The sequence below is a fragment of the Desmodus rotundus genome, chromosome 4, assembly GCF_022682495.2.
Source record: "Desmodus rotundus isolate HL8 chromosome 4, HLdesRot8A.1, whole genome shotgun sequence".
NCBI lineage: Eukaryota > Metazoa > Chordata > Mammalia > Chiroptera > Phyllostomidae > Desmodus > Desmodus rotundus.
In genome coordinates, this window is record NC_071390.1 from 28,538,067 (window position 1) to 28,559,300 (window position 21,234).

At 40.9% G+C, this 21,234-nt stretch overlaps 1 protein-coding gene across 8 annotated transcripts in view; it reads left to right on the forward strand.

Moving 5' to 3' along the window:
* CPEB3 (cytoplasmic polyadenylation element binding protein 3) overlaps nucleotides 1–21,234 on the forward strand; it is a 176,665-nt gene that overhangs the window by 140,579 nt on the left and 14,852 nt on the right. For all 8 annotated transcript variants that reach the window (XM_053922457.1, XM_053922461.1, XM_053922460.1 and 5 more), the window contains 2 exons: nucleotides 2,391–2,505; nucleotides 11,958–12,139. In XM_053922457.1, coding sequence (XP_053778432.1) covers nucleotides 2,391–2,505; nucleotides 11,958–12,139 — 297 coding nt within the window. The remainder of the gene's footprint in view (nucleotides 1–2,390; nucleotides 2,506–11,957; nucleotides 12,140–21,234) is intronic.

The window sequence follows — 21,234 nt, forward strand, 5'->3', positions numbered from 1 at the left end:
TTCTGGTGGCAGCTGGAAAATGTGTGTTTTATGAATGGGGTTTAATTAATCATTACTGTCTCCTGAGACCTCTTCCTGTATTTTTACCTAATCTATAATGACAAGAAAAGGGTAATGAAATGGGTTGTGTGTGATGTAATGAAGTGAGAGTGGGAGTGGGGGGCAGTAATGGTAGCTCTCAACAGGAAGGTTCGAGATCTGCAGAGTTCTTTGAGCAGCAGTAACCTACAGCTATTACAGAAGGCTGCATTTTCTGTAATTCTGATTAAATGAAACCAGAACAGTATGGATACTGCACAGGAATTGTTTTCATTTGTGAAGCCAAGTGATCCAGGATCAAACCCAATTACCATAAAATGATCGGAATTTCTAGGTCTTGAAGCTGCCTTAACTACTTTATTAAGAATAAGGCTAGGAGGGTGGAAGCAAGGATGGGAGGTGGGTTTGGCTGGGGTGGGGGGAGGGGTGGGGAGAAAATGCAGACAACTGTAATTGAACAACAATAAAATAAAAGAATAAGACTAAAATAAGAGAGGGCTCTTTGTAGAAAAAGATACACCCTTTTTTTTATTGGTGGCATTAGAATTGTTATTACAGTGTCCAGAAATTGTTTTTATTTTTATTTATTTATTTAGAGATTTGTTCTACTTGTTTCATCAATTGGTGGCTTCTTGTATGTGCTCTGACTAGAGATTGAACCCGAAATCTTAGCGGGTCAGGACGGCACTTTAACCAATTCAGCTACCCGGCCAGGGCTAGAAATTGTATTTTTGATTAAAAATTAGTAACATTTTCATGAAGGCATTTTTGGCTTTGTTTTTATTTTTTAATTTATTTTCCAATTACAGTTGACATACTATATTATAATATTAATTTCAGGTTACAACATAGTGACAAGGCATTTATATACCTTATGAACTGATCCCCTTGAATGAAGTCACTTAAAAGTGATGTTTTATAATATTAGTGAATCTGCCTTTGTAGTAAATGTCAAGGGACTGATATTTTAGTCAAACAGACCAAATTCTACAAAGAAATAACTGGATCTTTTTTCTCCCCATGCGACGTAGGTGGAGCCAGTGCCTGAATTTTTACAGAATTGCAAACAGGTCCCAGTGTTCAGGACCTGGGGAAAAATGGAGATTTTTATGGCTTCTGGCAAACTAGTGAAGGCAACAGTGTCATAAAAGGCAAAAAGTTAGGTGGGAGTTTTGTAGCAATCATAAGGAATGTGTAGACTGTTTCTGAGCAATGCCAGTTTTAGAGTTGCTTCAAAGTGTTTCGAACATGAAACTGGCAGATTTATTACCTTTCAGATGGGAGTACTAGATAGAAGCCAAACCACGTAAGAAATTTTCTTATATGTGTTTCCTGCATTAACTGTTGACAGTTGAGCAATAGGGGAAATGAAGAATTGTGTTGGTACTAGGAAATGAAAATGCAGCTGCTTTGTTTTCTATCCTAAACCGCGAGGGGAAAGGAGAGACACGTTCCGCAAAGACAGGCACCCGTATTTGTGCTTCTGCCCGCTTCCTAGAACACATGTGGCTGGTTCGTTCCCAGGTGGTGCTGAAACTCACCTTTCAGTATGGGAGCGTTTTTTGTGGTTTTGTTTTGTTTTGTTTTAAGCTTTTGTTTTATAATTCAGTAATGGATTGAAAGGAATGTATTTTAAGGTTCGGATTCTGATGAAATACCTTATTTTTTATTGTATGATACAACAGTATAAATTATGGGCAGGAAGTCAGATTCCCAGTTGACTGAGTATAACAAATATACTTTAATTTCTAGGCTTTGTTTAACCAGACATGTTTAGAAAAAGCAGGTAAATCAAAAGCAGATGACTCTGTGTGCTTCACTCTTTGATATTGCTGGTAATACCATGCTGACTTGATGAGTGTTAATCTGTGTTAGATCATATTGCTGAAAGATAAGTGTTTAATTTTAGGGGGTGATAAGAATTTAAAGGCCAGACATACAGATAATTTTTAGAAAATATTTTAAATGGTCCTGTTCCCTTCCTTTAGATGAGCTCTTAAAAAGCTAGGTGCTGTACTGTGACAGGTTATAAATAGTCTGTTGTGTGCAAAAATGGGTCTCATTCAAAACCCGGAATCTCTCTCTACAAGACTGCTTTTTTTAAGTCACAGGTGGTTTCTGAAGGTTTCATGGTATATGTCTCAAGTGTTGAGTATAGCACCTATAAGTAGATTTCCCAAGAGTCCTTTTGAAAGGCACTAAATGCAGATTACATTAAGTAATAACTGGATTTTTGATTGTGTTGTGTATGTTGTAAAATGCACAAATCAGTGGGTTTGTCTCTAGTCACCTTATTCTCATTTGGGGTTGATGGAAATGAAGTAAGGACCAAGTAAACAACTTTTTTTCAGGTGCAAATTCGACCATGGAACCTAAGTGACAGTGACTTTGTAATGGATGGTTCTCAGCCTTTGGACCCCAGAAAAACTATCTTTGTTGGGGGAGTCCCACGACCCCTTCGAGCTGGTGAGTGGAAATAGTAACACCACAACAACAAAACCAACAACAACAAGTCTCCCGATGCATTTATTTAGTTTCTAATATTTCCTAGTTTCTGGTCACTTACACACAATTTCCAAAAAGAGGGCTGTCATGTCAGTTTCACTGAGCTGACTTTTTCAAAATTAAATGTTTTCTCCCAAAATGCTTTATTTCTTGATGGTTCAAGAGTGAATTTCATTAAAATGTTATTTCGAAAGGATCAGTTCTATTTAGTGCTTTCCTATTCAACCACATTTTTAAAAAATAGTAGCAATACATTTGGCAGTGTACATACCTATGCCAGTTAGCATTGTTAGTACGACAAAATGAAGTCACCCCATCAGAAATCTGTCCCATGCAGCTGTGTGCCCCCCAGCGACGAGCCTGACCACTGCCAGAAGTTGTGTCACTGGACATCAAACTGAACTTTTTCCAAGGGAAACAGGTTCTGATTTTTTCTTAGGCAGGTTGAAAACTGAGTTACGTATGCAAGCATCTTAATGGTGACTTTTTAAAAAGCCTTCCTGTTTCCTTTTTTAAGTTCCTTTACAGTAATGAAATAATTGTTCCTGCTGGGATTGGGCAGAATCATAATTGACTGATGCACTGGAGTGATGCCAAGTTGATGGCATCAATATTTAAATCCAAAAACAAATCTGATCAGTTGTGGGTCAGTGTTATTGCCAGTGGAGTATATAAAATTGTTTGTAGGAACTCAGGTTTTAAAGTGCTTAAAATAATTGAGTTTACATTTTTAAAGTAAAATGAAAAGGTATGGTTACTGTTGCTACTGTAGTTATGAAAGTGTAATATTATCTCTGTGTTATTTGTAAGCAGGTAGACTTCATTCTACCTAAAAAATAAAAGAAAAAACAGAGATCATTAAAATCAAGTTGTAAAAACAATTATAAAATGTAAAATGTGCCCTGGCTGGTGTGGCTCAGTGGACTGAGCACCGGCCTGTGAACCAAAAGGTTGCCAGTTTGACTCCCAGTCAGGGCATGTGCCTGGGTTGTAGGCCAGGTCCCCAGTTGGGGGCGTGTGAGAGACAACCAGTTGATGTTTCTCACACATCAGTGTTTCTTTCCCTCTCTTTCTCCCTCCCTTCCCCTCTCTCTGAAAATAAATAAATAAAATCGTTTTTAAAAAATGTAAAATGTACCAACAGCTATTTGGCTCTGTGACTTTGATGAGTTCTTAGTGCTGATTATCCCTCAACATTTCTAACATATTTATTTAATTCTCAATTTCAGTCTACTCCTAAAAGATTACTTTAGGCCTATATAAAGATATATTCATTATTCCATTTTGAAGGACTTTAAAATATAGTAATTATGACTGTGAAGTTTGTAATTTTGTGGTATTTCAGAAAGTCAGATTTCTCTGGGTCTTATCCTCATTTTAATGGAAAACTGTGCTGAAAGAATGAGAGCAAAGCAGCAGAGATTCCCCCCAACCCCTTCCATGACCTCCTGTCAGAGAATAAAGTCCAGGAAGGGCTAACTCGAACCTGAACAGCATCATTGGATGTGGGTAAATGCAGTTTTGTTTCTAAACTGGTTGTGCTTTAAAAAAAAATATATATATATATATAGGGTAAGGTCTTGTGGAATATTCCTCTCTTTTTCTAACTAGTGTTATATTTAGGAGTAGAGTGGGAGAAAAATCCCCTTTGCTGACTTTTAACAATATATATATTCTTCAAAAATGGACATTCATTGCTAGTATTGTAGCTATTATTTTTTGCAACCAACTGCAAGTACAAATTAGTTTTAATATTCTAACCCCTCTCCTTTTTTCTTAGATGGGAATCTGAAAAAAAAAACATTCTGAGAGAAAAAGTCCCACAGTTACAAAAGTAACAGAACTGGCTTTAGCCTCTAATGTCTATGTTTAAGTCACAAACATAACAGTTTATAAACTAAATTTCCTTTTTTATTATTCACCCTTTATTTTCCCTGATTTAATAATCTGAAAGGATAAAGGCCTTTATATAATATTCCCTTTATAAACCCCATGAAGATCCATTTTTCATTTCTAAGATTACAGGACGGGAAACCAAGATGCTAAATTATAATCTTTCTCTAACATTCTGTGTCTACAAGATGCTTCAAGTTCTAGGATTAGACAAGAATTATATTAAGTTTTCTCATCAGAAATGCGATTTTGTGTTTCCTACCTAGATTTATAAGTCTGTAAGTTATTTTTTTTTAACCTAAGCTAAAAATTCCATTTTAAAGTTTTGTTTTTACAGTTATATGGCCAGTAACCTACAGTTACTTTGTCTGATAGAAATATTTCTTTACGCCAACACCTCCCATAATTATGGCTAGCTGCTAGATGGTTAAATAATCTATATTAGCATCTTAGACTGTTACTATCCAAGACTTCCAGATTGGATGCCATGTGATCTCAACGAAAAGAGTTAACATCTGCAGCTTTTATCCACGTGCATAGAATTGGGTTCCTTTGGAACACACTGAGCTTTGTAGACTGGTGTGTGCCTTGGAATAGAAGGCTATTTTTAAAGGAATTCATTTTGACTTCGCTAGATCTAAAGTTGAATACAGTGCAGTTCAGTTGAACAATAACATTTATTGAGCACTGTATTGCTGGCACCGAGCGAGTGCATGTCATGCCAAAATGAACAAACTTCTCCCTATCGTATCAAACTGGTCATCATTGGCAGAAAGTCACAGATTTCAGAACAGAAGAAAACAAAAAATGTATTAATAGAATGCTAACTCAATTAATTGGATGCTAAATTATACTCTTTAATGTTTCTTAAATTTGGTTTTTAAATACTTCAAGGCACTTTTTATTATTTCCAGAGGGTGTGTGGTTATGGAATTGTAAAAAGTGTTAAAAGTATTTCAGGCCCTATATGCAAAGTGAGCCTGGACCAGGTATGGGTGACAGTACTCCACAGGTAGAATTTTAGGTGTCCAGATTGATTTCCATCTTATCATGGGCCAAAAATAGTCCTTTAACATGGAATAGTGACTTTATTACCACTCACAAACTATTCCTTTGGATCTTGTGAGGCTGTTTATTTTAGATACATCCCCTTTTAAGGCTAGACCATTATTACAAATAAATAGTATAAATATAGTCCTTGCTCCACCAAACAGAAGTACACAAACACTTTTAAACAAACAAGCCAATATGTTTTAAGCAGTATTGTCTTGAGTTTAGATTGTACCTTCTGGTCCTTTAAGAAGCTCCCTTTTTAAAATTCAGATTGGAAAAAAAAATGATAGGCCTAGGAAAATGAACCTGGAAATGGGAAAATATCATGGAAAAATCTAGATGAGTTTACCAAAGCTAGATTGCCCGATTGTTGGTTTCTCTAGGTCAAATAATACACATTCCTACTGTCTCCTCTCCCTCCCTTCATCATTTCTGCCAGTGACAGTGGCAAGCCAAGGACAGTTTGCCTGAAGTCTCCTGGTGTTTCTCAAGTTGTGTTCTCCTTCCACTCCCCACCTTTTCTCACCCCCAAGCAAGGAAAGGCTGTAGGTAGACGCATCATGCCACCAGGTGGCTAAAATTTACATCATTTTTCAGAGAGTCAGTGCAGGGAAAAGGGTAGACTGTCTGGTCCTCTACCTGGAAGTACAACAGCATGTTTTCACTCTTTATTCAAGGGATGCACGCAAAGTGTCTTCCTGAATCTCAGTGTAGCAATAGCCCTGCTAATCCCGGTGGCATTAGGACCTCCCTAGAATGTATCTCTTTGCTCCAAGGAGAAATACGTGCCAGGCTTGGGGATTAGGAGGGAGGCTACCAGGAAAAAGTAGAGAATGAAGCATCTGGTCATCTTCAGTTATAAACATGAATATTCTCTGGCTTAGGCATCTAATTTGAGTACTGCCTCTGTGATCAGGCTTTGGGACCCCTCCATTTTCAGTTTCGATCAGGCTTGAAAAACCCCCGTCATCCTCTTTGATTGAGGCATGTGAGCTGCTCGTCCCCTTCATGACATCCTCCCGAGAGCTTACCAGGCTAGGTCCTGCCGGACAGGTCAGTCTTGAGAGACTGCTCATCTGAGTCCCTGGAACCTGCCTTCCATTTGCTCGTCATCTTTTGGTCTCCTGTCTTTCCTAACTATTGCTCTGATAATTCTTTCCTGTCTTTTTCTCCCCTACTTTTTCGGTGATGAACCTTAAAATTTCCTTCTCTGCCTTTTTTTCCTCTCCATCTGTTGTGAGGATAGCTTTACTGTGGAGGAAAAAAACTTTAAGGTAAATATTCAGTGATACATGGCATATATCTAGAGAACATACATCCTGAATTTTTCTAAGAGCATTGATTTCAGACATGCTCTGCAGGCATTCTGGTAGTTCACATGTATTAGGAATTACCGTGTTTTTGGACCATAAAACACACCTTTTCCCCAAATTTGGGAGGAAAATGGGGGTGCATCTTATAGTCCGGGTGTTGCTTACCTGGCTTGTGGTGGGGGGGAATATTATTTATGTTATTAAATATTTTACCACATTTTTTGCTTCAAAATTTATTTTCCTATTTTCCTTCTCTAAAACCTAGGTGCGTCTTAGGGTCTGAAAAATACGGTATTATAACTTTTTTTATTATTCTATAAAGTCGAAGCAGGCAGATATTATCTTATATCAAGTTTCTCAGTAGTAGAAGCTTTTTCTTTCGCCAAGTCTCCAGTTCAGTACGAGCTGTCCCAGATAAGCTCCAGATTTGGCATACTGGCTTGATTAACTGCATTGCCCTTAGGGTTAAGGATTTTCTAATGTTAGTATGTGTTTGTGTTCTCTGTCCCCCACAGCTGATGTCAGACTTTGCCATATCAGTGGCAGGTTTAGTAACTTCAGCATAAAGCCAAAGTAAGACTAGGATGAATTGGTGATTATGGAGCAGGAACCAAGCCAAGTTAATGTTAAGCAAAGATTTATGAGTAAAGGGAAAATAACCCCTGGACAAAAACTAAACATTTGAGCACTACTTGTTGCTGAGCGATGTGTTCAGAGCTCTCCTGTATGTTTAATCCTCACGATAACCTGTGAAGCTGAAGTGGTAGAATTCATTTTAGAGATAAGGAAGCGAGGTTCAACGCCACTGATCAGCCCAGGCTACAATAAGTGAAAAGCTGAGATGTGGTCTCTGTAACTGTAGTAACAGTTAACTGGGTGCCAGTTCAATTGAATCAAGTTGAACACTATCTCTCTGCCTTAGTTGGCTATTCATACCATTTATTTGAAAATATCCTGAACTTCCCAATGCCCGATGCAAAAGGAAAGCTTATGAGCGCATTTCCCCCATTTAAGATGTGTAAACTGCCCTTGTGAACCAACTTGGCAATTGTAAACCCAGAAAGTCCACCTTCAAGTTGAATCTTTTCTTTCACAAGTCCAGACCTCATCATCATCCTCAGTTGCTTATGTCTCTTTCCTGTCTGCTTTGTTTTTATTTCCAAAGAGAAGAAACGTGGCTTCTAGATTCACAATTTAGAATCTGGAAAGATGAGTATGTTGATGTTCCCTTGGGAATCCTCGTTCCTGCTCTACTCCATTTGTTTCCTCATAGCATCTCAGACTTAAACATTACCTTATGGCTGGCTTTGAAGTAGAATTACGTGCTAGGAACAAAACCCTGGGGTGGGGCAGGATGAGCAAGTCATGATGATTTCCTCTCTGGTGAATTAAAGTCCCTTTCTGATCTCTGTGAGGAATCAGGGGCAAATCCAAGAAACCGTAATCAGGGTTCAGATTCAACTTCAGAGGCAGAGTCACCACCACCCAGAGGAGTTCATGGGAATGCTGTGTGCTACACACGGCTGCAGTATTCTTGGTCCCCCCTTCAGTATGTAGCACAGTGAAGCTCATCACGAGAGCCAGGGTGTGAGGGAGACATTCAGGAGTGCTGGTGTTACCAAGGAACAGGTGTTCGTGACATGACTTGAGTTGTGTGAGGAGTGCAGAATGTATCCAAAGTGCAGAACGCCCTTGGATAAAGCTACCAGACCTGCTAATTTCCAACCCCTGTGGCGTCCAGACAGATCCTGTGAACACTGTCTGGGTAGGAAGGGAAAAATAAAAGTGGTGTGGAGACTTCTGACTTCACTTGTTCATGGACTCTGTCCATGCCTGCTGTCACCTCCATCTGTCTGAATTCCAGCCTTCAGCCATATGCCCTGCTGCGGTGGCCTCATCTTCCTCAGGTTGCATGTTAAGAATGTGATTTTGGGAGCTACACTGTCCTTGTCCTCTGCAGAGGATGGTTTAGAATGAGGATTCACTGTCACAGGCTTAGTAGGTGGTTTGACAGCATTTTCCAGAGAATATGCATTTCTGATCAACAGCTCACATTTTCCTGAGCAGGGTTGAGATCACAAGATAATCTGTTATCTAACCCATGAGGTTTTAATTAATTTCTGCCACATCCTTACTGCCTTCCTTCTGCTTTGCTCTCCTCCTCCTGAGGAGTCAAAATGGTAGCTCTCTGCTTGCCCCCCTCAGAAGAGAATTTACAATATATATGGGACTTTCCTATATTAAGTGATGATACTCACTGTAAAGAAGCTTTTGAAGCCTAGTCTCTAAAACTAGTTGTATATTCTGACATACGTAGGTGAATTTGTATCTTCTGTATTAAGAAAAATTGTTTCAGATTAAAAATGTATAGGGCTTGAGGAAGGCTTGCTCTGTGTGTGTCAGTCATCCACCTAGTGAGTGAATTCAATTACATTTTTCCCCTAAAGCTGTAATTACCAAGTGGTTACTTTTCTCAATAATGTCATTTAAGTACTGAAGAGAAACTCTGTTTAGCACGTCAGTGACATCCCTCTGGTGTGAGTTTAGCCTGCAGGATTGAGCGAAGGAGCAAACACAAACAGTTCTTTGACCATCATTTACCTTTCTTCACAGGCGATCACTGTAGTAGACCTTTTGTAATTAAAATAGAGATTAGGGTAGAAAGAGATAAGGGAAGTCGTCATACTCTTGCACCCCCAAAGCTCTTTCTTTAGTTGCCTTGGTTGTTTCTAACTGTTCAACAAATTGCCCTCCACGTAAGTGAAATCTCATTGGCTCAAATGTCTGCAGACTTTTTGGTGGCCAAGAAAATGACTGTATATATAAGCTTATACCTGGAAATGATTTATGTATTAGTTTTCATAAAAGCATAAGGGAGTAAGGGTTTCTGCTTCCTGTCAAAGACTTAACTGCCAGCAACATAAGTCATGACCTAGTCTTTGGCATGTGAAGATGATTTTCCAGCAGCTAGATTTATAAAGTGATGGAATGTTGGTGCTTGTGGAAAGTGCTTCTGGCATCCGGGGACCCCCAAGATGCCTCTGGAGACTGCTGTGCTATAGAAGAACCTGTGGTTACAGTAACTCTCCTCGTCAGCTAGAGCTGTAGGCTTACAGCCAGTATCCCTTCTTTCTAAATCAGACACTTCCCTTGAGTTCTTCCTCAGAGTGGAAGACAAGTGCCATTTGGTCCCCTGCTAGCATTCTTCTCCTGGTCATTCACCAGGCTGCGGGAGTGTTTACTGTCTCATTCCATTCCAGAGGACGCCAGTGCTCTGGAAAATTAGTGTTTAATTTCCAGGCCCAAAGGTTACTTATTTTAATAAGCCCATTTGACCAATAAGGGAAATTCATTAATGACTATAATGAATTCTGCCTTTAGTTTCTTGGTGTCTGTAACTGGAATAACATTAGCCAGGTGAGGAGGTCCTCAGGCCATCGGAGGTTGTTGGATGAAGTATAAGGATCCAGTGAACTCTGACATTCAGGGCATGTGCACCATTACTGCAACCTTGTTTGAGCGATCATGACCCTGGATCCTGCCCCAGGACTGCGCGTAGGATCTGTTGAGTGCCGATCAGCAGTGTTCCTTTGGTTGACGTGACTCAGCGATGCTGATCATAATGGGACAATTGGGATGGCTCTCTGCTGTTCTGTCTTTAATAACACTTATTCTTGGGCTTAGCGATTGCTAGCTTCTTTCCTCACCTTCTGAAAATTACCTGCTGGTTGCAGGTCATTCTTCCTATTAAAAATAGGCACTTAGAAAAGTCACCAATATTAGGCAGTCTGGTACGAGGAGAAATTTTGCAGTTAAGTAAAAAGACAGCCTTTCTGTCATGGCAACTTCGCTTTTCTTACTGCCTCAGCAGCTTTATATTACGGGAACCCTGTACTGCTTGGCTTTCCTTCTGCTCGTAAAAGTCGGATGGGTTCTTCCACCGTTCAGCCCGTGTGTCTTCTGCCATTCAGAGGAAGAGCAAATCTCTTCCTCTGCCTCCCAGGCTGTGTGGCTTTCCTTGGGGCTCTGCTCTGTGCTGGTCTCTGCCCGCTGGCTGTGGCCCAGGTCATCGTCTGTCTTCACTGTCTTCTCCTTTCCGAATACCATACGTAGGTATTTGAAGAAAGCGGGTTCTTGGGTCCTTCCCCAGGGGTAGGGCTAAGTCTTTTGGTCTTAAACCATCTGAGTGGCCTGAAAGGAATGGTCATACCTGGAGGAGGTGCCATCCAGTATCAAGTAAACCATTACCTTCAGGAAATTTGGATCCAGGTAAGTAACTGCTACATTTCTCTCCATAGTACCTTTATGGTGAGGATAATTTTAGAATATCAGACTTTTGGAATGAACCAATTTCCAAATGCTCTCTGTACAAAAGTTGTTTTATAAACATACCAATATAAAGATATATTTAGAAGAAGAGTGACAGGGACTGCAGACCAGACCTCTGGATTTACAGCAGGTGCAGGACGGGTGTGTCTTTACTGCCTCTGTAGCAGCTTGGTGTCTCTGGGCACGTCATAAAGCTCAGTACACGTCCATGGCTGCCGTCATCGTTACTAGTGTTGCTTACAGTTTAATGGGAGAGGTTAGTGTGGAGATCTCTCAGATAGGGTGAAATATAATTTAAAAGTCTTTTTTTTTTTAATTGTAGAGATTTACTTTAAGGTGGAAATGTATTACCTCTAGTTAAAATGATGAGTTAATTCTTTCTATAGCTTAACCTTACACAGAGCAGTGCAACTTTAGTAATTGCTTTCAGTCTTAGAGGTCAGCAAGTAGGGACATTTCTTATTAACTTGTTAGGGCACCGTGAAATGCTTTGTCTACCCAGGGCCCACTCCAGGGGACTAGGCAGTGAGAAATTAGAACAAGAGGATTACTGATACAGCATTTCTTTATACTGTTGCTCATGTTCTGATTATGTAAATTTGTGTGTGTGTGTAAATTCTTACTCTGTTTCTTCATTTTGTTTTTAAATATCCTATGAGGAGCTCCCCTACCTGAGTTGTAAGACTGATGTGGACACTCTTCATAATACTTGACATGGGTTTTCCTTTTCTTAATTACACTGCATGACCCTTAAATAGTTCTTCCTTCTCCCAGTCAAGAATGCCTTCTAAACATTTATACGGAATTGTGTTTATTTTCTTGCAGTTGAGCTGGCAATGATCATGGACCGTTTGTATGGTGGTGTCTGCTATGCTGGCATTGATACGGACCCAGAGCTGAAGTACCCAAAAGGTGCCGGCCGCGTGGCATTCTCCAATCAGCAGAGTTACATTGCAGCCATCAGCGCTCGCTTTGTGCAGCTCCAGCACAATGACATCGACAAGCGGGTAAGCAGCTGCTCAGGCCAAATTGCTGTGGGAAAGAAATGACGTTTATTCTCTGGGCACCTGGGAAGAAAAGCACCTTGTGTTCATAAGTGAGCAGCTCTGCCTTACTTGGCATTAGTCCGTATGTCCACCTGGGCTGCCTGAAAAAGAGAGCACCCTTGGTATTTAAGGTGTTAATGAACCCTCTGCCTCACTCATCCCCAGGGTGATGTTACACTTATGAAAATAACCTGGCCAAATTTAGCGTACCAAGCCAGTGCTGTTCAGATGATGCCAACAATGCATTAATGAAGGTGGAGAGCTGGTGACCTATTTGACCCATGTGGTGTTCTTAAAACAAACAAATCTGGCCTTGGCTGGATAGCTCAGTTGGTTGGAGTGTCATCTTGATATGCTAGGGTTGTGGGTTTGATCCTCTGTCAAGGCACATACAAGAATCAACCAATGAATGCATAATAAGTGGAATGACAAATTGATGTCTTTCTCTCTCTCTCTCTGCCCCCCCCCTTCTCTGTCTCTAAAAATCAATTTTTGAAAAAATATTTAAAACAAACTTGGATAAAGTTCAATGTTAATGTTCAAGAGTATACATAAAATGTTTAAGTTCTGGTTTCTCTTAAAATTTCAACATCACACATGGTAGCAGTCACTGGAACCAAGTAGCTGTTGTTCCCTCCAGTCCCCCTCCAACTCCCTGTGCTTCCGCTGCTCATACCATATACACATATGCCTGCCTCTCTGCCCATCGACATTACCTGCCTGGCCACTAGAGGTACCCAGATTTCTACTTGTGGTCTAAAGAGGGAACATGAGGTAGATTTGTAGGGAGTTGCTATGCTCAGCTGGTTTTGCAGACAAGCATAGGTTTAAATTCCTTAAATCCCAGCTCTGGCACTTGGAGGAATGGAAGGTAGTAGGTGTTAATCTGGGACCTGTGTTAGTAGAGTAAAAGAGCGAGTAGGAGAAGAGCATCGAGTCTGGAACACTGCCAATGCAATTGTGCAGTGGCTCTTAATGCTTCCAGCAAAGGGTGTTCTTGAGGGATACACCGGGACTGGGTAGATAAAGTAGTAAATATGTTTTTTTATGAAATTTCACCTATACTCTTTACATTTAATTTTAACTAATTTTGTGTAGCAGACTTAACTTTCTTAGGGGATGAAAATTTCAGTTGGTGATGGATTTTTATATTCAGCAAGGTTATACTTTTATTAAGACATATATCTAATCAAACATTATAAAAGCCAGTGCTTTAAAAAAAATACCCTGTTTGCTATATCACTGAGCTCCTTAAAAGTAAGTAGTGGTGCTTTCTTTTTTTATTTCAGATGAATAAAATAATCCTATTTCAGAATTTTGAAACACTTTCTAAATTGATGGAGACTCGGAGGGGTGGTAAAGATTTGACTCCATTCCTAGTTTTCAAGTACACATCGCATCCTGAGCTTCCCGCCTTGTACCAGTGATCTTCCTACAGACTGCAGGCTCCACACAGATAGGCATGGTGTCTGTCTCATTCTCTCTTCATTCCCAGCACTCACCCCTTGCTCGATGTATAGATGCAGGGAGAGGTGCTTGATAAACCCTTGTTAAACTGGCAAATGGTGCCATGTGAAGGGTTCTCTTAACTGTTGCCGCCATAGCTGGTGGACGTTTGCACCTGTATACTTCTGAGTCTGAAACCCCAGACCCCAGTGCATGTAGACTGCTCTTGCAGCTGTTGCAGTAAACTCAACCTGAAGAGCCTTAGGTTCTCATCCGTGTGAAAGCAGCTTTCTTTGTTCCCCTCTGGAACCCGAACTAGTGACTGTAGAGGAGGTAGGCCCTAGTGATGATAAATGAATGTCCATTCCCTCATGCTTCTATCTTCCCCTTGCTCTTGGCCTGTTCCTTAGTAGAGGGAAGCACGCTTGCCCCAGGGACTGTGATAATCGTTGAGCCTCTTCAACAGTCACAGTAAATTCAGACACTGTCTGTTTTGTTGCCTACCCTATGCTCACCCTTGCTGCGCGCAGGCCCTCAGTATTTCTTCCCACAAGACTTTATGTAAAAAAGTGACAAGTGGCTTTGCTTTTGTTAGCATGATAGTAGGCCATGCTATGAAATGTGTTTGGAACATTAAACTTCTCAGGACTCAGGAAAGCCATTGACTCTTCTACCCACTGTATTTGGGCTAAGCATACCTTCCGTATCTTCCTTGGTAAACATTTAGGGTAGCAACTAGTTACAGTGGAAAGAGTATGGAACTTGGAGCTAGAACACATTCCAATAGTTTTAAGCCTCTGCTGCACCAGTCCCTGGTGACCCCAAGCAAGGTGCGTAGTGCCAGCAGTCTTGGGTCTCCATGTGCGACTCCCTCTTGGGGACGGTCTGGAGATTGAATGGCATGTGAGGGGAGAACAGCCAGAGCTGTGTGGCAGTTAGGTAGATGTTTAACTAGCACTTGCTGGTTAACAGTATTCATCTTGTACTTAACACTGATGTCATTAACATTATGTAGCTTCAGTTTTGTTTTGCCCTGCTAGCGATGCAGGGAAAAGGTACACTGATTAGTGAAGAGAGCACTGGGTCAGAGTCGGGTTGCTGGGTCTAGAGCTGGTTTTGTTCCCTGGGGGCTGTGTGGCTTTGGAGAGGTCACTTAAATTCTGAGCTTCAGTGAATAATGAGGGCAGTGGCCATCGCCTTGTGCATCTCTCAAGATTGTTGAGAATCCCAGGAGAGAGATTAAACAAGAAAGCAGTGTGTGTGTGTATATATATATAACACAGTGTACGGATGTATAGTAGAACTGTGGTCGTCACAAGAATGCCACCTCCATCCACCTGGAGTCAAAAAGGGACTGGTTCGTTCCTTCACACCCTCAGATGAGAGTCATGTAAGCGGGAGAGTGGAAATCATTGAGGGTGGGAGTCCCTGCCGCCCCTGCTTCGCCTGCATGCTGTTTGCTTGCACCGACCAGGGTGGAAACTGCTCTGTTATGAGAGGTGAAAGTCTGCTTCCATCTTGACTTGGGCTCCTGTTTCAAAACTTCTGTGAACATTATACTTCTTCCTCCCAAACTGTTGCTCTGTCCTCTTTTTAATTTCAGTTTGCCTTGGACACAGCCAACACTGCCCTGTTTTGTTGTCTCTGGCATTTTAAGCCTCTGAGAACTGCACCCTTCCTAGATGTTTTTTAAAGTTCATTCCTAGTTTTATTTTTATTTATCTTTCTCCTAAAGCTTAAATTTGAGCTTTGCAGAGGTCTCCCATTATATACAGGGTGGAACAAAAGAGGTTTTACAGTTGTGATACAAATGAATAATACAGTAGTTAATAGATAATAATACACGAATAAACTCTGTGTTTTGCATACTTACAACTGTAATTCTACTTTTGCCCCACCCTGTGTAAGCATGGTAGTATTTCCTTAGGTGATGGCCTCTTTCTTAGGGGCCCTTTTGGTGATCGTCTATAGTGAATTTCTTCTTTCCCAAATAACCCCTCTGGATTTTAGCAATAGTCTCATAGCTAAAGTTTGGACTCTTGCCGTCCTCAGAGGCAGGGGCACAGGCTCACCTGTGCCCACAATCCCTTTTCCTTGCTATTGCAGATTCCAAGATGCTACAATCTCTTTCTCTTTCCTTCTGATGTTATCCAGAGTTGCCTTTTAAACCAAGACCTTGACTATTTTAAATAGCATCAGCTTTTATTACCTTTCTGGTCAGAGGAGCCTCCTTAGCTGTCTCCATCATTATAAATCAGATTCAGTGAATTGTTTTTAAAAACAGATGGAATTTTAAAGGTCACTTTCTTCCTGTTTGCAACCCTTACCCCATTCACTGTTTTCTCCATATGGAAAGGTGAAGAGGACAACCTGTTTTTCAACATTTTCAACATATTTTCGTAGTTGCACAGTCAGTTTTAGACACAGGAAGAGGTATTTTAATGGACCGGCTTGAAGTGTGCAGTGAGAGGATCCCCTGAACAATAACCCTGGTGGAAAGGGGGCACTGCATTTATCCTGTGTAATTTTACTCAGCTTCCTATAGGGAAGGGATCCTACTTATTTAACATGTACTCTTCAGTCATTGGAACAAGGTCACCCGGGCCACTAGGGCAAACTTCTGATTCCTGCTATAGCTATAATTAGGGTCCCCCAGGATCGTGTGACTTGTTAGGGTGGGCTGACAGATGCACACATCAGCATGTTGTTCGCCATGGTGAGTCTAGCAGTGAAAGGACTGACGGAGGTGGAGGGGCTTCTGATGGCAGTGCCTCACCGTAGCAGAGCTGCCGTGATGTTGACGCTGCCACCTGGGCCCAGAGGCCTGAATAGGGGCGCTTGGGATTTGGGTGGCACACAGCAAGTGTATAGAATACGTTAGGATGATAAATGGGAGAGCAGGGATGACTGGAAGCAGCCATGGGAGCTTATCAAGGGTGCTGGAGGGCACCACTCTCATCTCTCACCTGGACACCTAGGATAGCTTTCTCGTCATCTCCCCAGTTCCTCAGTAGCCCGTCTCCAGTTCATCCTTTACATAAAAACCAGAGGATCTTGTAAAATCATGTGTGAACCCTGTCTTCCCTCCTTTAAACCTTTTGATTATGTTCTACTGCCCTTAGGATAAAGGCCGAATTTCTCACCATTGCCTACGGGACCCTCGTGGGCTGCATACTGCTTCTGCCTCAGCGCTTTCCTCCTCATCTGGAGCCAGTTACACCTGGCCCTTTCCTCTGTTTTTCAGGATTATTATATATACTCTTCCTCTGCCTGCCTAATGCCCTCTTTTCCTTAAGTACTCAGCTTAGTTGTGGTGTTCTTAGGAATCCGTTCTTCAGTGGGGCTTCTGTCTCCCCTGTGCATCACTATTGTGATGCTGTCCACTATTCCTTTGTGGCTTTAATAGCACAAAGGAATAGTGGATGGCACTAAAGCCACAAAGGAATGGCGGATGGGTAGGCTGGTTTCTTACTATTACGAGACCATAACATTAAATGAAGTAAATCTGTAAGTAATTAATGCTTTAATGTCCATCTTCCCTGTTAGACTATACAATCCATGAGGCCAGTGACTGTACGTCTTTCATGTTAGCTACTGATACTTAATACTTGCTACATAGTGGGCACACATTATTGTTTATTTTTGGATGAATGAGTGAGTTCTTGACTGAATGGTAATTGAGAAGGGGCTCAGTGGAAACCCCTGTATCCCAACCTTTGGCGTATCCAACTGTCCACCAGAGGGCACTTTGCTCAGCATCCCTTTCCTGCTTAGTTAACACTTGAGTAATGGAGAAATCTAGGTTTTGCTGTTTAAAATACCAGAAACTGTTCTTTGACGCTTATAGTGCATTAAAGCCACATTTAACCTTAGGCATGACCTGATTCAACCCCCTTTATTTTGCAACAGGGGAAAATTTAGGAGAGATTCGGTGGCTTTCAGGACACCTGTCAAGGACAGAGTGGCCTCTGCTCTGGGGACTCCCTTCCTGAATGTTCCTGTTTATCCAGGGTCTAATGTTTATTCAGACCCATTTTTCCCACAGACCTGGGTTAAGAACCCCTGAGTTCGATTATAGGGCCCTTAGTGAGTTTTATATGTTTTGACATTGCATACATTTCTTAGGTGGTGAACATATCCTGCATAGAACAGGGCACATCTAGAGGTTGTTACCAGGAGTTTATAGTATGTCTGTAAGTCATTTTGAACACTAACAAAGTAAGTTTGAAATTTTCTTGTGCTTTTTTTACAGTTGTTTTGCTTTTTGCTTTTGACTTTTTTACTGTCTTCATATAAAACCTTTTCTCAAGTCAGTATGAGCCAATACAACTCCACTGAATTATATATATAATCTTCAGTGACGATTCATTTCTATTTACATGTATAGAACATATAAAATGGCATTTTTTAATGTCATAATGACCCTTGTTACGGGACATTATTATAAATGACCCAAGGGATGGGATGGGTGAATAAATAAATACACAATCTCAATGCCTCGGTTTTTACTTCCAAGGAAAAATTAACATCTTGAAGTAAATCCTTTAAGGCTTACATTATGCATATCTTATGGCTGATATTCATCGTTAAATACCAATTGGTAATGTGTCCCCGTGTTGACAATGTCAAGGTCGTGTGATACCCAGTACAGTGGTTCTCAGCTTTTCTCCTGCCTTGACATACATGAACCATGTGATAACTCTCACGGGGAAGAGAGGCTCCCTGTAATAGCACTAGGGTGGGGCGTGTATGGGGCATGCCCATGAGTACCTGCGGGGCGTTATACCCCACATCACTCCCGTCCTCACCATCCACAAAACTATGGCTCTGGTGAAAAGTGTCTCCTGGCTTGGAAATTGGGAGATCTGAGCTATACTCCCAGCTCTTCTCCCAGTCACAGTGTGTCCTTGGGCAAGTTTCTTATCTCTTAGTGGCTTGATTTTATTGTCTTGTAGTAGTAAGAAACCAGCCTAACTGTCTTACGGTTTTTTGCACAGATAAACAATGATAGATGAATAAGTGCTTTGGAAAGTTACAAGGCTGGACAGAGGTTGATTTCCATTATTACAGAGCCTGGCCTATTTAAACTGTGCTGTTGCCCAACCATATGACCAAGGCTAATGGTTGACTCTTCTTTTTCTTTGAAAATGCCTACTCAGCTCTGCTAAGAATCCTTAATACAAGGGTAAATAGTTGAAGTTGACACTAAAACAACAAATAAAAGAAATTAGCATAGGTGCCAATCTACCAACATGCTGTTTGGATATTAGTCGAGACATACAGAGACTCTTTAAGTTCCTTTTATACATGTAAACACCTAGACGCATTTCTTATTTAAAGAATTGAAGGGTATTTTTCCTTTAGTCTAAAAAGAGGTGTTTTTACTGGCATCTTTTCTCAGATAATGAAAAGGCTTCGAACTTGAAATTCAGTAGAGGGTTAGGATTAAATTTTGCTTATATTCCTTTGAACAGGGTCTCTGTGAAAAACTGGAACAGTTTAAAGTATTTAAGTATAATAAGGGCGAAGGAGGGCACCTGTACTCATTCTGTCTGTTTTAATGGTATTTTTAGAAGTGGTGCCAAATGAACACCTAAGATGTGAAAGCTCCGCTAAATCCAGTTTTCTTTATAACTCAAGTCTAGGTCACTTCCATATGAGAGATTTTTGTAGTGTGAAAAGTGAGATCATATGAAAATGGGCAGTCGAATTTCTACATGGCCATTTTCCTACCCCTTTGTCTGCTCCGTGCAGTTCTGAGAAAATCTGCAAGGGTAGGGTCGGTCGAATGTCCCTTAGTCCAGCAAAAGCATATGCTTTGACTGATACGAACAATTTAATTATAAAAATCTAAGAGGTCCCCCCACACACACAAATACTGTTTAGCACGACTTGCTCATGCTGTCTCCTAGAAATTTGTAAGTCAGGTGTTTGTAACTTGATGTGCATCGTGCAGAAGATACTAGTTACAGTCTGCCAACCCACAGAGACGTCTTCTCTAGTCGGAAGATACTAGACTAGAATCAGCCAGTCTGGGGTTCAGTCTTGACTATACCACTCTGTTGTATAGCTAGAAGCAGGGATGTGTGTGTGCTTGTTAGTGAAGGTGCTTTCCATAGCTGGGAAGCACTGTCAATATATAATGGCACTGATAACATACTAATTCACATGAAACCATGAATGGTTGATACTTGAGCTGTTCTGAAAGATGCTTATTAGTCTAATTGGAATTTTATGTGATAAAAGGAGTTAAATATTTCAGACTAGATAAAGGAAAAGTGAATTGATTATTTGAGTTTTTGGAATAGGAGGAGCCCTGGACTGAGTGCCAGCCTGAAGACTGAAAGGTCATCGGTTTGATTCCCGGTCAGGGCACATGCCTGGGTTGCAGGCCAGGTTCCCAGTTGGGGTCGTACTAGGGGCAACAAATCTCTGTTTCTCTCCCTTTCTTTCTCCCTCCTTTCCTATAACTAGATAGATAGATAGATTGATTGATTGATTGATTTCTTCTGGAACACTGAAATAGGAGGAGAAGCTCTTGGTAGGCAGGGATCTGCTCCTAAAACTAGTTTCCCTAAATCACCATTTCTTAAGTTGTTCTTCATAAAGCATGAGTCCCTTGAGATTTTAATATCTATTTTACCAAAAAAGTCCTTTTCTGAGTAAAATGAGTTTGGAGATGCTTTGTTTGAAGACAGTTAAATAAGCTGCTTTATTCTAGGACTTCTTAGACTCTTTTATATACTAATCTTCCTTCTAGAAATCCAAGAAGGAGACACTGCAGTTTTTCACAAATCCTTTTGATCACGAACTCTTCTGAAATACACCATCTCTCGGGAATAGTGTTCTGGGGAGCCCAGTTGAAGAAATACTGTGTTTTCAACTTCTTTCGTGTTCAGATTGAGAAGTTTAATAAGCAGTTGATTTATTTCCCTTCCTCAGTCCCTTTTTACCAAGCATGTCACACTCACATGTGTTTGTATTTTTTATTGTGGTGAAAAAAGCACATGAAATCTATCCTCTTAACAAATATTTAAGTGTACAGCGCAGTATTATTAACTGTAACAATCTTGTGCATAACCGAAACCTTATAACCTTTGAACAGCAACTCCCCGCTGCCCCCTCCCCGCCCTTTGGCCAAGCCCTGGCAACCGCCAGTCTACTTTCTGCCTTCCATGAGTTTGGATTAGATACCTCACATAGATGGAATGATGTGATTTTCTTGAGACTGGCTTATTTCACTTAGCATAGTGTCCTTAAGGTTGTTCATCCATATTGTCACATGTGACAGAATTTCCTTCTTTTTTAAGTCTGAGTAATAATAATATTGCATGTATACGAGGAGGGACCCCCCAAAAACTAGAATTATCTTCTGGAGGGTGGGCCCCTTGTAATACAGGTCTCCCCCGCTGGGTGAGTGTTCTAGGAACCAATCTGTATCAGTGTACCAGCTGGTGGTGGTGTGAGAGGCTGCTTTCAGCTTCAGCTTTTTAAAGTCTCTTTCAACACATTTGCCCATTTCATGAGGGTAATTTACAAGCGTACCTGCCCACACTGTGCTGAGCATTCAGTAGTTTTTGACCTAAAATATTGTGACCCCTATGCTCCAC